The sequence below is a fragment of the Coloeus monedula genome, assembly GCF_965178545.1.
Source record: "Coloeus monedula genome assembly, chromosome: 11".
Taxonomy (NCBI): Eukaryota; Metazoa; Chordata; class Aves; order Passeriformes; family Corvidae; genus Coloeus; species Coloeus monedula.
Window position 1 is genome coordinate 2,340,101 of NC_138791.1, and position 14,590 is coordinate 2,354,690.

At 41.0% G+C, this 14,590-nt stretch overlaps 1 protein-coding gene across 3 annotated transcripts in view; it reads right to left on the reverse strand.

Moving 5' to 3' along the window:
- Nucleotides 1-1,452: 1,452 nt before the first annotated feature.
- ATG7 (autophagy related 7) overlaps nt 1,453-14,590 on the reverse strand; it is a 78,793-nt gene continuing 65,655 nt past the window's right edge. For all 3 annotated transcript variants that reach the window (XM_082289020.1, XM_082289019.1, XM_082289021.1), the window contains one exon: nt 1,453-2,089. In XM_082289020.1, coding sequence (XP_082145146.1) covers nt 2,057-2,089 — 33 coding nt within the window. In that variant the 3' untranslated portion in view covers nt 1,453-2,056. The remainder of the gene's footprint in view (nt 2,090-14,590) is intronic.

Genomic DNA, 14,590 nt, shown 5'->3' on the forward strand with positions numbered 1-14,590 from the left:
AGGGAAGTTATTCCAAGCCAGAGTGAAGTGTTTCTGCACATCAGGGACATCTGGGAAGCACATGGACAGGAAACAGCCCAGCCTGGGAGAGCTGGATGGCACTGGAATGAGAGGTAAGGAAACACTGCATTAACCCTGAGCTCTGAACCTTTCTGCCTCCTCTTCTGCACAGACACGTCCCAAGCAAAGCTACCAGGGAGCTTTAGCAGGCCAAGCAGAGTTTCAGGTATTTAAAACAATTATTAATGTTTACCAGGTTCAGGAAGATGTGCAGCTTTCAAGTTGCAGATAACCCCAAACTGCAGAGCCATTCACACTCCACGGTCAGCAACTCCCAAAGATAAAAAAAGCAGATTATTCCCTTTAAACTGCCCTGGCACCAACCCATGGCTCCAGCTGGACTATGGCACGGCTACAAACATGGCTCCAAAGTCATCATGTACTTTAAGTGCTTTAGAAATGCACATTGCAGGGTGTCAATCTCAGTGTCCAGTGCCTGGCCACCAAAAGAGGACTTGTTCTGATAACCAGCTCTGATTTCTAAAATATATTGAGTTCATATATATTTTATATTACACTGAAGTTACCTAAGCTAGACAGTCCCCTATGTAAGAAATCACATTAATACAATGACTATGACAATAAATAAATAGAAATAATGGCTATTTTAGACAATAATGGCTATTTTAGACACTTGGTGCACACCTCAGCAGGTTTCAATAAATCTTCTTTTCTGATCAGAATATAGGAGTTGCAGATATCCTTGACCTGACTGAACTTCTTCTGAGGTGGCATAAGAGAGAAGATGGGAAATTCTCTACAAAAAAAACAAACAAAAAAAAAAAACAACAAACTCTGAGCTTATGTTAAGGAAGGAACTAAAATAATTGGATTGACTAACTAATTTTCATAACATATCTGGGAAACAGAGGCTGCTTGGCAGATAAAGTGATTTGCATTTTTTTAAGTGAATTAGCTCATAAAGTCCACAATATAAAGCTATGAAAGGGATTTCAAATTTCCTTCTAAAACCTATTCCAAGTTAAGACCAACAGATTCACTTTCAATACTGCTGTAATGTACTTTGATATTTTAAAGCTCCTTTTTCCTCAAGCTATTTTTTAAACTCAAGGATTCTCAAACTCCTGTTTGTGCTCAGCCATAATCTCTGAAAAAACTCAAACCAAAAAGGAAAAGAGATTTGCTCTTTTTGAACTCCTGCAAGGTTCTGCGTGACCACACCCAAACCCAGCAAAGTCAGAGAACAAATTTCTCATTTCAGTGAAGCATTTCCCTACAAGTTTTGACTGAATCAATGACCCACCACCCCCTAAAGCAGTTTTTAACCATGTAACAGAGACTTCTCTGAGCTTCAGGGGAGCCTAACCATGATACAAATGTATTTTGGTCTTTCCTGGGCAAAAATCAGTCCAACCACTTTGTTTCCATGGTATGAAAGGATAACATCTTTACAGGGAGTAACAATTCCATGGATACACCCAGAACAACTGCACCCTAAATTCATGTGGTAGAGGCAGCAGGTTGAGGTCCTTACCCATTCCTGCCCACCTTTAAACGTGAAATTTAATTCCCAAGAGCAGAAAATGCTCAATTCTTAACAAATTCCAACTAAAGTGCCCCAAATCTGAGAGAGATGAACAAAGACATTCAGAAATGCTGCTTGGACATGGCCATTGACAAGCCAAATAAAACCTGGCATAAACAAACCACCCAAATTGGCTTAAGCAGCATATTTTATATGTAAGCCATATTCAGAAACTTAAAAAAAACCCCCAAACAAAACCCAAAAGAAAGAGAGCAGGTTTAAACATAAGCACATTGCTCCAGTTATTTACACAATAAAAATGAAAACATGGCGAGTTGTGTCCATCAGAGACTGCTTTGAAAGTGGAGTTATTCACGGCAAAACGTGGGTTCTGTTTGTTTGTCTTTGCAGCAGCCAGGAGGGGTAAGCAATCATTAACTTGTCCAAGCAGAGATAAAAGGCAGGGCTGCAGTGCAGAGCAGGGCATCCTCCTCCCTCAGCCACCTGATTTCAAACTGTTTCATCATCACTCATGTCCCAGATCTGCAACAAATAAAGGAATTTTAGTTTGTGGAGTTGAAATATGCCCTTAATACACTCCTATAAATTCACATTGCTGTTTAAAAGGAATAATAAATAGCATTTTATGAACTGTTGACTAGCACCAATGGAGCTTTACAGAAAATTCAGTGGTTTTCTCCTCTGTTAACAACCTACACATCAATAATTATTTGTCATCTTGGGGGTACTTTTAACATCTACTTTTCAGCATTTGTCACTTTGGCTATTTACTATTTATTATCATTTACAGTAAGGCTCAGATGAAACCCCAGATATTCTGGGCTGGTTTGCTGACTCACTGGCACACACTTCATGTGAGTAATAACTTCTAATAAACAGCTTATTTTACTAAACTGCAGAAAAATTATTCTAGACATTAATTCAAGAACTAATTGGTCACTTTACACTCAAATATTGGATGTCATAAACAGCAGCTTAAGGACAAGAAGTTATATGGAAATTTGTACTTTTCTAGTGCTTAAAAAAGAAATAAAGCTACACCATTTTTTCCTGCAATACAACACAATTGTACTTTTACTTTCTGGCTTGCCCTTGGCCAGTAAGTGGTTACAGAGTGGGGGGAAAAGTGAATATTTTCACAGAATTTCAAGGTGTCCTTGTGAAAACACTGAGGTGGAGTAGCAGAAATTCAGACCAGGGATCTGCAGAGCTGTTTGTGGGGGGAGAGCATATTCTCCATATCCTCCAAGCTTTTTCTTCCAGAGAAACAGGGGTGCTCCCAAAACACTTTTTCTGATATTTTAGAGGTTTAGCTCATGGCAAACACCCTCTTTTCCACCTGGCAAGGCTTAAGCTCAGGACTAACACGGGTACAGCTTTGAGCTGGATTTAAGAACATAGTAACACCAAGTTTATAATACATAAAACCACATCTCTGACTGGGAGCGTTTCTAACTTGCCCAAATTATCAGCACCACTTGTGGAGTGTTGCAGATGACACTTGACAAGTGGTTTGGATGGCAAGCACAAAAATGCCATTTCCAGAGCACACAGCTCCCAGAAATCCCTTGCTGGCCATGGCCTGACCAAAGGAGCTGCAGCACTTCTGTGTCCCTGGGGAAATGAAATTCAGTTCCTCTGTTCCAAAACACAACTCGTGTGTTGGCATGAGGTGGCCAGCTGAGTTATTCTCTCATTTTACATCCTGACCACTAAAATCTATCAACCCCCCCTCACAGCAGAGCATGAACAGTTATTTGGGCTGTAAATTCTTCAGGGCACAAAGCAGTGTTTTACATGCACACAGTGCCTGGGACAATGGGGCACTGTTCTCACTGCATTGGGTAGACAAATAAAAAATACAAATAACCCCTTTTCTAGCCAGCCAACAATGCCTATTGACCTATAGCTTTAATAAACCCCTACAGGAAAAAATGGACTATTTCTGGAATTTAAAAACATTCTGAAAAAAGCTCTTCACATCCAGCCTAGGGAAAGACATAAAATCAAACATTTCTCTGCAGTGCTACGAGCTGTGTAAAAGGAAAACTCTGAATGGCAAGATTTGCTCCATTCCTAGAAGCGTCACAAAATGGTGGTGTAAATCCTTATGGAAAATGCTGAAGGAACAGTTTGTTTACAAAAGGAAAAAAGAGTTTTCATCCTGCCCTAGATGAGCAGCTTGGAGCTTGCCAAGGCAAACACAAATGTCCAGCTCGCCAGTCAGGGTCAAGGATGTGGAAAATAAATACAAAAAACAAAATCTTTAAATAGAGTTTATGGTATGATTCAAGCCAGAGAAAAGCAGAAATCCCAAGTTCAGTCAGTCCCCCCAGCCCTGTTTCTGCAAACAAAGCCCACAGACTGCAGGCCTGACAAGGAAATTCTCTCCTATCTAAAGCAGCTCTTTTCTAGGAGCTTGTAATGAAAAGGAGGCTTTTTACAAAAAAATCTTCACAACAATACTGAAAATGAGGTTGCCAGGTATTTAACCAATACTCAAACGTCCTGGACTGAGGAGGATGATTTTTAAATGTTTGAAAAGTATTTTCCCCCCAGGAGAACAGAGAGTTTTGGAAGACAGGTTACACTTCATGCAATCTCAGAGCAATCAGAACCATTAAACCATAGAATGGACTTAAAGCTCATTTTATTCCAAACCCCTTCCATGGGCAGGGGCACCTTCCACCAGTCCAGGTTGCTCCAACCCAAATCCAACCTTGGACACTTCCAAAATTCCAGCACAGCATTTTGAGTCCAATTTACAAAGGTTTGTAAAGAACAAAGCAGTGGTATCTTAACAAAGTGCATGCAGAGGGAAGGGGAAAACACAAAACAAAAGGGGAAAATTCAATACAGAAGTTAACAATTGCAAATTACCTCAAAGAAAACAAGCTCCACGGGACTGTGCAGAGGAAGTTGTGTGAAATACTGACAGCTACATTATCACAGGCTCCCGACTAACAGCAAGAGATGTTTTCAAAAAAAGACATTTAAACTTTAATAGATGATGACTATGGAGATTACTTCAGAAGAGTGAACCTTTTAACAGAGGCAATAACAAAATACAGAAAGCCTACAGTGTGTAAAATCATTGTAAAAGAGTCTGACTTCCAAACCAAGCTGTGAATTCGGATTTTTCCACTTCTCCTCTGTCCTGCAGCACACCTGGGTGAGGCAAACCCAAACACAGCTACAGGCAACGACAGGAGAAGTCATAAAATGGGAAGATAGTGAAGCAGCTGTCAACCCCACCCCAGCCTGCACAAATCTGGGCAGATTATCTGAATGCACCTGTTCCTTCAACTACCTGCTTTTATATTCAAACTTCTTTGGAGGGATTCTTAAACTTCACATGCAAATTACGGCTATTCAGCAGAAGAGGAGGATTCCCACACTTGTTTTCTTGCAAGTCCAACTATGATTTTTGTAAATAATAGGAAGAATGGCGGGGTAAGGGGGGGAAGCCTACAAATTCCCACTGCTTGATTTTCCACAGCTCCAGATTGCACATTCAATAAATCCAGTGAAACAGAGAGTTTTGCATTTCCTCCCTACCACAGGAACACCTGGTACCTGCAAACTGAGCTTCCACAACAACAGCTCCAAAATCGGTGCTCACCTACCCAGGCAGTGGCTTTGCATCTTCTGATTAACATCTGTGATTCAAACAGATAACGACTGTTTATCTTATGAATAAACTTGCAAGAATAGAAATGTACCTTGAGGGGATTCTGAGAAGTTTCTTGCCTCCAAACTGCCAAACAAACAAACAACCCCCACATGTTGTTTTCTGCACACAACTGAGATGAATTTACAGACACAGGGCCCAAAACGCTCTGCTCAGGAGGACCTGGAGTCGATTTTTTATGCAAACCACAGGATTTACTGTGTTGTAAATGCTTCACATATGGTGAGGAGTAAAGAGTAAAATTCTAAAGGCTGAAAATGAAATGTTCCATCAATCAAACAGCACAGCTGAGGATCACATGAGAACACGGCTTCCCAAAGCAATTGTCAAACCTTAAGTCTATGATTTAGAAACAAGAAGGATTTTTTAATGAAAAAAGAACACATTCAAGCAAGCTTTTGCTATTTTACAGCAATGAAATGTGAGTTTTTTGATAGGTATGAGGTTAATCATGTTCTTGTTCTGTGCTCCAGCACAGAGACAATACACCAGAATTTTGGGCAGCCTAAATCACTTGACAGTGTGGATATCTGGCTAAACATCCCCACGTGTGTGGATATGTGGCTAAACGTACTGGAAGTGACCAGAGCTGCATGAACACACCTGTGGGACCTGTTCCATCCCTGGCTGCATCTCAGCAACAGCAACAAAAATGAAACTGCGCCTTGAAATTCATTAAATACCTGCAAGTTCCAACCTGCAGCTTTTGCAGCCTTTAAGGTGCAGACCGAGGGGGATAATTACAAAGTTCAGCACCCTCCTTTCATCTCGGCTCCCTCTGCACAGTGAGCACTTCCCTTCCTCGCCCTCAAACCAGGCACACTCCAAGCGTTTTCCATGCTCAACAATTCCCTCCCCATCCCCTTTCCCACAGGAAAGAAACCCCAAGTGAACACCCGACAGGAGCAGTGCTCTGCACTAAGGGGACATCTTGCTTTGCTCAGAGCATTCCTCGCTGTCCAGGATCCAAGGGAATGCACTCCAGCGAGGATCCACTTGTGCTCCCAGTGCAAGACCTCATCCTACAGTAATTCTCCCAATTTTCTTTTTCAAAACTACCTTCTAACTTCCTCTAATTAGACTGTATCCAGGATCAGCTCTGGCCATAATCTGAATAACTAACTATCAGATATTTCCTACTTCAGCTGACACACAAATGACAAACATAAAGCTACAGAAATTAACCTAAAAAAAAAAAAAAAATCAAATCCAAGGCTTATAAAGCCTGCATTTCTTTCAAGCTGCTTTATTTAAGCAGCAGGTGGAGAAAAGGGTGGATAATTCCTCCAGATCCCTGCACACAGTGCCCTATCCCAGCTAGCTGACCTGGATGACAAATCCCTGGCATCTCTTGTACCTCCACAAATTCTGTTTTTCTGTGTCTGCCCCACAGCCTTCCCTTTACTTTCTTGCAATAAAATCAAATCCATCAACTGTGTACCTTTTTTATTTTTTTTTTCTCAATGCTGGTGGCCCTGACTGCTGCTTGTTTTGCCCTTACAGCCTTTCCAAAATTCGGTATTTTCAGCCCACAGCCTGAAAGGTCAGAGTGATGGGGCACTCTCATTTTAATCTCACCAAACAGCAACTCTTCTACAAGTTCCTCTTGTATGAAATTTTTTAAATAGATGTACAATACCTAGAAGAACAGAATGGTTTGGGTTGGAAGGCACCTTAAAGCCTAAATATCTTGTGGAACTGGTATCTGAAGGGCTTTGAAAGCTATTTTTAAGACCAAAACAGAGAAAGGCAAGTAAACAGCACAGAAGGTATTTGTTTACAAATAAACTTTCAGCTAGAAAGTCTTTTTAATATCTCCAGCTCCAAGCAGATCTACAAACAGTAGCACCAAGCAGTAATTAGTCCCTTCTGGGCTTATAGCACTTTTCCCAGGTATTCATCAGAAAATGATATGAAAACATTCACAAAAAGGATTTATTTTGGTCACGACTAACCATTAACGAAACAATACAAAAAAAGAAGCAAACCAAAAATGCACACCAGGGTTTTTCTGGTATAAAAATGCCTCAGACAGATTTCCTTCCATTGTTCCTTGTTTTATGGGGGGGAAAAAAAAGTCCCAAAGCACCGAAGCAGCAAACACAAACCCAATTTCTCTCCTGTCTAGAAGTGCTTTGAGCTGAAAAGAGCATTTTTCAGGGCATAGCACCGGAGCTGTTGCAATGATGGCATCTAAGCAGAGACTTTCTACCACTCTGCCTTTTCTTCAGGCTCCTAAAAACTGCAAACAAGTGTGAAAACAAATAAACACATCCCCCAGCATGCTTGATGATTGCCATTATTCTGTTTTGTGTGGGATTTTCAACCTCATTTTGCTACCACCGACAGGCAGCCATCCAAGGAGAACGTGTGTTTGAAGGAAGCCACAATTAATGTAAATTCTGTCATAGGAATGGTTAGATCTGATATAAAGCTTTTGACTGAAACGAAAATAAAACATTGTAATATATAAAAGTGTATCTTTGAATTCTTCTGTCATCTTCCCCCTTTGATGTGCCCAGGTTTTACATTAAAAATAAAACTGTAAGTTTATATTCATCACGTTTATAAATCCTGCAAAAAATTGGTAAGACAGATATAAAAGCAAATTTCCTTTCAAGCCTTGTACAGGAAATGTGGATTGGACACATAAATGGATCTCAGAATAATTAAACCATTTCTACACCTGAGTCTGTGCCACTCCAACTGCCCAGATTTTGTTTTGCTGTAAATCCATAATTTACCATGTCCCACTGCACCTTTTTAACTCCCAGGTGATGCAGAGCTGCTGTCAAAGACCTCTAAATGAGCTTTCAGGTCACGACAATCAAAGTTGGTAGCTCCTGATTAACAGCAAGCAGCAGATTAACTCTACAACTGAACTGCAGGAACAAACAATCCAGGAACGACGAAGAGATTGTGGAAGATGGGACTTCAGGGACACTCAGTGCTCTAACATGGGGGCACAGCATCAGTGAGCTCCAGAGATAGTCTGGAAATCATTTTGTCCATCCCTTCACCCAAAGCAGGGCCAGCTCCATCAGGGTGTTGTTCAGGCTCCTGGCTACAGAATCACCACAGAATTACAGAATGGTTTGTCCAGCTGAGTTTTAAAGACTTCTGAGATTTCACAGCCTCTCCAAGAACCCTGCTCCAATGTTTTGACATCCACATATGAGATTAAATCATCCCTTGTAACATCTTTGTTAAATTAGCCCATACCTACCACATATCCATAAATATGTCTTCCATCATCATCATCACCATCACCACCCTCACAATGCTTCTTTACAGCCCCTGACAGAGCAACACCCTCCTGGCAGGACCAGCACACTCATCCAGGCTTCCAACAGCTTAAAGATGCTGAATTCTACAGCTCTGTTCACCTAAAACCCAGATAATCCTCATTTATTCTGAAGAGATTCCAGCTGGCTGGCCAGACAGAGCACACATTGCTGTGGGAAGGATCAATCTCACCACTCTTCATGGAATCAGAGATTTTGGGTGGGAGAAGGAACTTAGATTGACTTTTGCAAATCGTATCATGAAGGGACACTGCGCCTTGAGAACTGGGAAGATCTTCCCCTTCTTTTCAAAATATTCCCAAATTCTACAAGGGGAAAAAAGATCCATAAAAATCCTTCAGGCTTTACTGACTGATTAAAGAGCACAGATCATCCTCAGAGGAGACAGAGATTCCCATAACAATAAAAAGTGTTATTGGAAGGTCACCTAACCCAGATATGAATCAAGTTTCAATCCTACAGCGTTTGCGTGTTTGATCAGCCACGCTCCATCTTCACAAAGTGCAGCTGGCAAACACGAGCAAAATATGCATTATTCTCAATAATTCCAAACCCAACAACAGGGATCCTTTTCAGCTCAATTCCCATGATCAGAAAATAACATTTGGCAGAAAAAATTAACACATGTCCCACGTGCAGTTATGTCATCTTACATGTGAGTTCTGTGCACATCTTCAGTATAACCAGACTTCCTCTCATGCACTGTCTGTAACACGTAAGTAACAGAAAACTTGAAATGCAATCAAAATATTAATTCATTAAAACTTTGATTTATCCAGTGACCTCACTAATCTCATCATTGTTTCCATGGAGATACGTGTGGTGTATACACAACATTTCTATCTTGTGGAGGAGGCAGCAAGAAGTTAGGGAAAACTTTGTCCTCTCTCCTCTTTTACTGAAGGAATGCTCTCCATATAGTTAGAAACTAAAATAATTTCTGAAGATATTAATTGAGTGAATAAAAGAACATGGTTTGCAGTGTTAAATGCTCAAAGATATGGGATTATCAGATATATTTCATGATATATAGTTGAGAAACTTAGGGGAGATAAACACATTTGTATTAAAATCTTCCATGCCAGGTTCCCTCACGATTAACCCTGTCACTTTTTCCATCAGGTTTATCAAACAGGACAAAAAAAAATATTACCCAGAAAATTGCAAGTGCTGGTATAAAAGCTCAACTAGGAAAAAAAATCAGTTATTAAAGGTAAGGTAATGACAGTGATGTTCTAGAAACAGAGGAGGCAGATTAGGGTTCTGGTTTGGTTTTGTTTCAAAAGGACAGAACAAAAAGAGTAGAAAAAGTGTGAAAAAGCAGAAGGTGCCCAGCAATAAGAGAGCTCTGCAAGCACCTTGCCTTGCTCTGGGAACATTTGCTAGGCCCGTGCAATAAATTCACAATAAGTAACAGAGGCAGCCTCCACTTCCCTCAAAAACTTATGCACTGATTTAAAACCATATGTCCAACCCAGATCCAGCTGAAAACTTGTCCAAGTGTCAGATTTATTCCTCTAACACTTCAATTAATACAGACACGACTGAACAAACAAGAATTTTGATGAGACCATGCTGATGTTTTGGGCCTGGAGGGTCTTGCAGGACTCTGGATTCCGCAAGCCCTTTTAAAACTGCTTTTGATTTTCTGACCACAGAATTTCAACATCTGCTGGACTAACAGATTGTCTGCAAGTAGCTGTGTCCCAGCTATCAAATCTCCTTATTTAATTCCCAATTTTTATCTGCCCTGCTGGACCTGCTGTAACAAATTGGGCTCCCACTTGCTCTGCTGTTGATTTTTCATTCCCAGGAACAAAGCAATGCTTTGCCAAACTCCTGGTGGTGGGCAAACCTTATTCCAAAGCTTGCTGGATGAAGCCATGACCACACCAACCAACTGCCTTCTTGGAGGGCAGCAAATTGTTCAGCGATCCCAAACCAAACCCACCCTGCTGCACTTCCCTGGCTGTGCCCCAGTGCTTTGAAAAAGCAGAGTGACACAGCCCCTGCAGTCTGATCCAGCTGCCACAATCCAATCCTCTTATTCCAGGTCTATTTAGCCCAGTCAGGCTTAGCAAAGCCCTGCTGCAGCCCTCCCATGGATCCCAGGAACACAAGCACCCCATGGAGCTCTGGGGATGGCACAGATGTGCTCCAGCAGAGGCTTCCAGTTGCTTACAAGCCCAACAGCTTGTTTTGGCTCAGAATTCCCTTCTCCCCCCATCTGGGGTGGCTTTGATCTTTGGGTCTATTCTGTGATTGCAATTCCATGAGTTTATGGGATCACAAAGAACGCGTGAGTCCAGCTGAGAACGACAGAGTGAGAAGCTGCTTTTAAAAGCTGGATTGCAGGCAGCAAATGGGGTGAGTGTGGTTTCAGAATGGGACTACAGACCTAGGCTGTTCAATGGATTTTCCATAAAATTCATCCTCATCATATATATATATATATATATATATATATATGATCAAAACCAGGTTTACACTCATTTATAAACATTTAAAATCATATTACACTTCTGGAATCCCAGAATCCCAGACCAGTTTGGGTTGGGAGGGACCTTAAAGCCCATCCAGTGCCAGCCCTGCCATGGGCAGGGACACCTCCCACTGTCCCCAGGTGCTCCAAGCTCTGTCCAGCCTGGCCTTGGGCACTGCCAGGGATGAGCTGCATCCCATCTTCAGCTCCACGTGGAATCACCTCATTCTCAGCCTGATTCCACACCAAATTTCATTCCCTTTTTTTGGCTCAATGGAACATTCTTGCAAAATGCCAGCGCTGCATTCAACTATTGTGTAATGCAGAGACTTCAAGAAAACCCCAACCCAAACAACCCCACAGAAGACATGTAACACAAAGTAACATTTCCCAGGAGCAGTATTCCACCCAAACATCCTCACTGGGAGCTCAGAAAAGTGAATTTTGTATTTTCACACCCCCTCTCCTGCATTAACCTTTCAAGTGCTTTACACAAAATTTATCTAAGAGCTGTTATATACTGCTGATATTTCTCTTCTGGTGTGATAAATAAAAGCATCATTATTCTACTGAAGGAGCTCTTTGTCCTCATAACTATATAAAACTTTTATATTGCAACTCAGATCTGAGGTTTTGATTTCCTCCACATCAGGGATGGCTGTTTTACCTCACGTTATTTATTATGGGTAGCAGAAGAGATTTTTCTAGTGAGCTAAATCTGAATTAGAGACATTCTTCTCTGCCCCTCTGCACAACATTTAATATCATTTACTTTCATTGTAGATTAAGCAAAGTTTTCCTTCATCTTTAAAGACATGAGCTGTTTCTTCCACAGATAAAAGTTCATAGTCCCCAAAACCTGGCACAGGCAACTTTGATAAATTATTCCAGATACACACAGTTATAATGGAGAGAATAAATTTGTTACAGTGGTGATTTTTACAAATCAGAGCTCTATCAGTGCACTTTTTAGATAAGGCAAGCTTTAAGAACCTTCCTGGTCACAAATCATTCACCTAAATGAATAACCTCCTTTTAAAAAGCAATTTCTTCCTTCTCTAAGACAAACTCTCAATTTAATAACTTCAGTTATTAAACAAATTAAGCTGTACTGACATTATGATGTTACTCAGATGAATTAGTCACATTTGTCATGAACAATTGAATCCTCCAATGGGTTTAGCATCTTGACTGAATCTTTTTTATTTTAAGGCTTATTTCTTGGTGGCAGAGGGGGGATTGCTATGGGAAAGAGGGGTGGCATTTGTTTTTCATGTGCTGCTCAGCATGCACTGTAGTGAAGCTCCATTTCCAGCTGAAAAACCTACACAGCAAATTTAAACATTTAACCAAAGACTGCCTAATTATTTTAATAAATAATCTATAATTAGTACAAAACCATGCTTTACAATTCTTGTTTTGAAAGTCAAGGAACTGTTTTCTAGTTCAAAAGGTTCCTAAAAAACTAAATGAAGCTGTCCTGGTGGGATGTACTCATTTCCTGCTGATCTGATACTGAAACATTGTTCAGAGTGACGTTGGTGATGGAAGGAAGGAATTGCTCATGGAAACTTTTGTATTCTCTGTGCAGCCCCATTAAAGCCTCAACAACAACAACAAAAAGTTCCGTAACATTAACCAGCAATACTGAGGGGCTAAAAACCATCCAGCCATTACCAATCCTATCTCAGGTTTGGATCTGCACGCTTCATTTTCTGGGATGGTTGCTTTGAAGAGCAGGCAAGACGTCAGAGTCACTTCAGAAAACCTCTCCAATTACCAGAGAAGATGAGGGCTATGAGAGCATGAAGCCCTTGTCAGAAACCCCTGGGTGTGTCCAGCCTGGGAGCCTTCCTCAGCAGGTGAATGATTCTCCAACTGCTCCCAGCACAGCAGGGATTGCTCCCAAATTCTTAATTAATATCTAAAAATACATTTAATCAATAGTTTAAACTTACTTTAGACTTCATCCCTTCTGGACAAAAACTCTGTCTAGGCTTCATGTCTTGCTAAACAACTGAGTGGGATTTATTTTTCACAAGCAAACCACACCTTCAGTGGCAGTGGAGTCCTATAACCCACCTAGAACCACCTGTCCCTGGGCCAAGAGCCAGGTGATCACTCTATCCAGCATGACAGACCTCATTTATTCCTGCCTGAGCTGTAATTTGTGATTTTCCTGCTCCTTCTCTTATTAACTAGGCAAAAGCTGTCCCTGACAGCAGCAGCAGAGCATCAGGCCTCAATCTGCATCCTGGGGATATCACAGCAGAGCTCTGCGCTCGCACTCAGGAGTCTCCACGATAAAGCAAAGCCTGAGCAGAGGTTCTCAGGGTCCTTCTGTGGTCATGACCAAACATCACTGGGTTTTCTGACTTTGTTCTCACATAAATCAAGGCCTGCTTTTTGGGCTACACAAAGCACTGCTTCCAGGGAACTCAAAAATCCAAAGACTGGCAGCGAAGACGACGGTGTTGCTTGGAAAGTTACAGTTCTTGAGTAAACCCCAAAGTGAAGAGCCCATGAACAGCTAAAACATTTGTGCACAAACTGAAAAACTCCTCTCCCAGCTGGAAACAAGCTGGAACTTGCATGGGGCCCTGGCAAACTCCTTAATTGTTGGGAGCAGACAAAGTCTGTTTAGTCATGTCTGCTCAGGGCAAGGATCTTACAACACATCTGCACTGGCTCTTTTTTCTCTTGACACAGGTCAATCAGTTCTCCAAGGCTGTTTTTCCACCCCTTTTTTTCCATCCAAGATTCCCCCCTCCATGGACACCCACAGCCAGGCTGGTGACACACGACCAGCAGAATATTAAACCAAATGATAAATAATATATAAGTTAGCACACAAATCTTACTGGGTTTGGAGCTCTCTGTCTCACTGAGGGCATGGTATGACCCAAAGGTGGACTGATTCTGTTGGATTTTTTATATTTATATGGAAATATAAACTCTTTCCTTCAGCTTCATTTTGCATTCTGGAGAATTTTCAGCCTTGCATGTGACACAGACACAAATAATTTATAAGTATGTCACCAAATTCTTAATTAATATATAAAAATACATTTAATCAATATTTTAAACTTACTTTAAACTTCATCCCTTCTGAACAAAAAACTCTGTCTCATGAAACAACTACATAGGATTTATTTTTTCACAGGCAGAAAACCCTAAAAGATCAGGTTCAGTAAAAGAAATTATTTATCTCCATCAATGTCTCCAAGTTCTAATCTGGGGCAGTGATAACATCAGTGCCATTAGTTTAGAGACAATTGCTGTTTGCTTTATTTACAGCAGCCAATCAAAAAGGGATTTATCTCTAGACTAGAACTTTTCCCACACCAAGGAGAAATGAAATTCATATGGAGCCCAAGTACAAAGCTGGGCAGGCACATCCCATTATTTCATTGGGGGGAATTTGCATTTTAAATTGTGGCATTGCTGCTCACAAGAAGAAAGAAGTCAAATGCCAACAAATCATTCAAAAGGCAGAACAAGTTCCAAGTTATTATAATTAGAAAAGTTCATGCAAAGATGAAAAG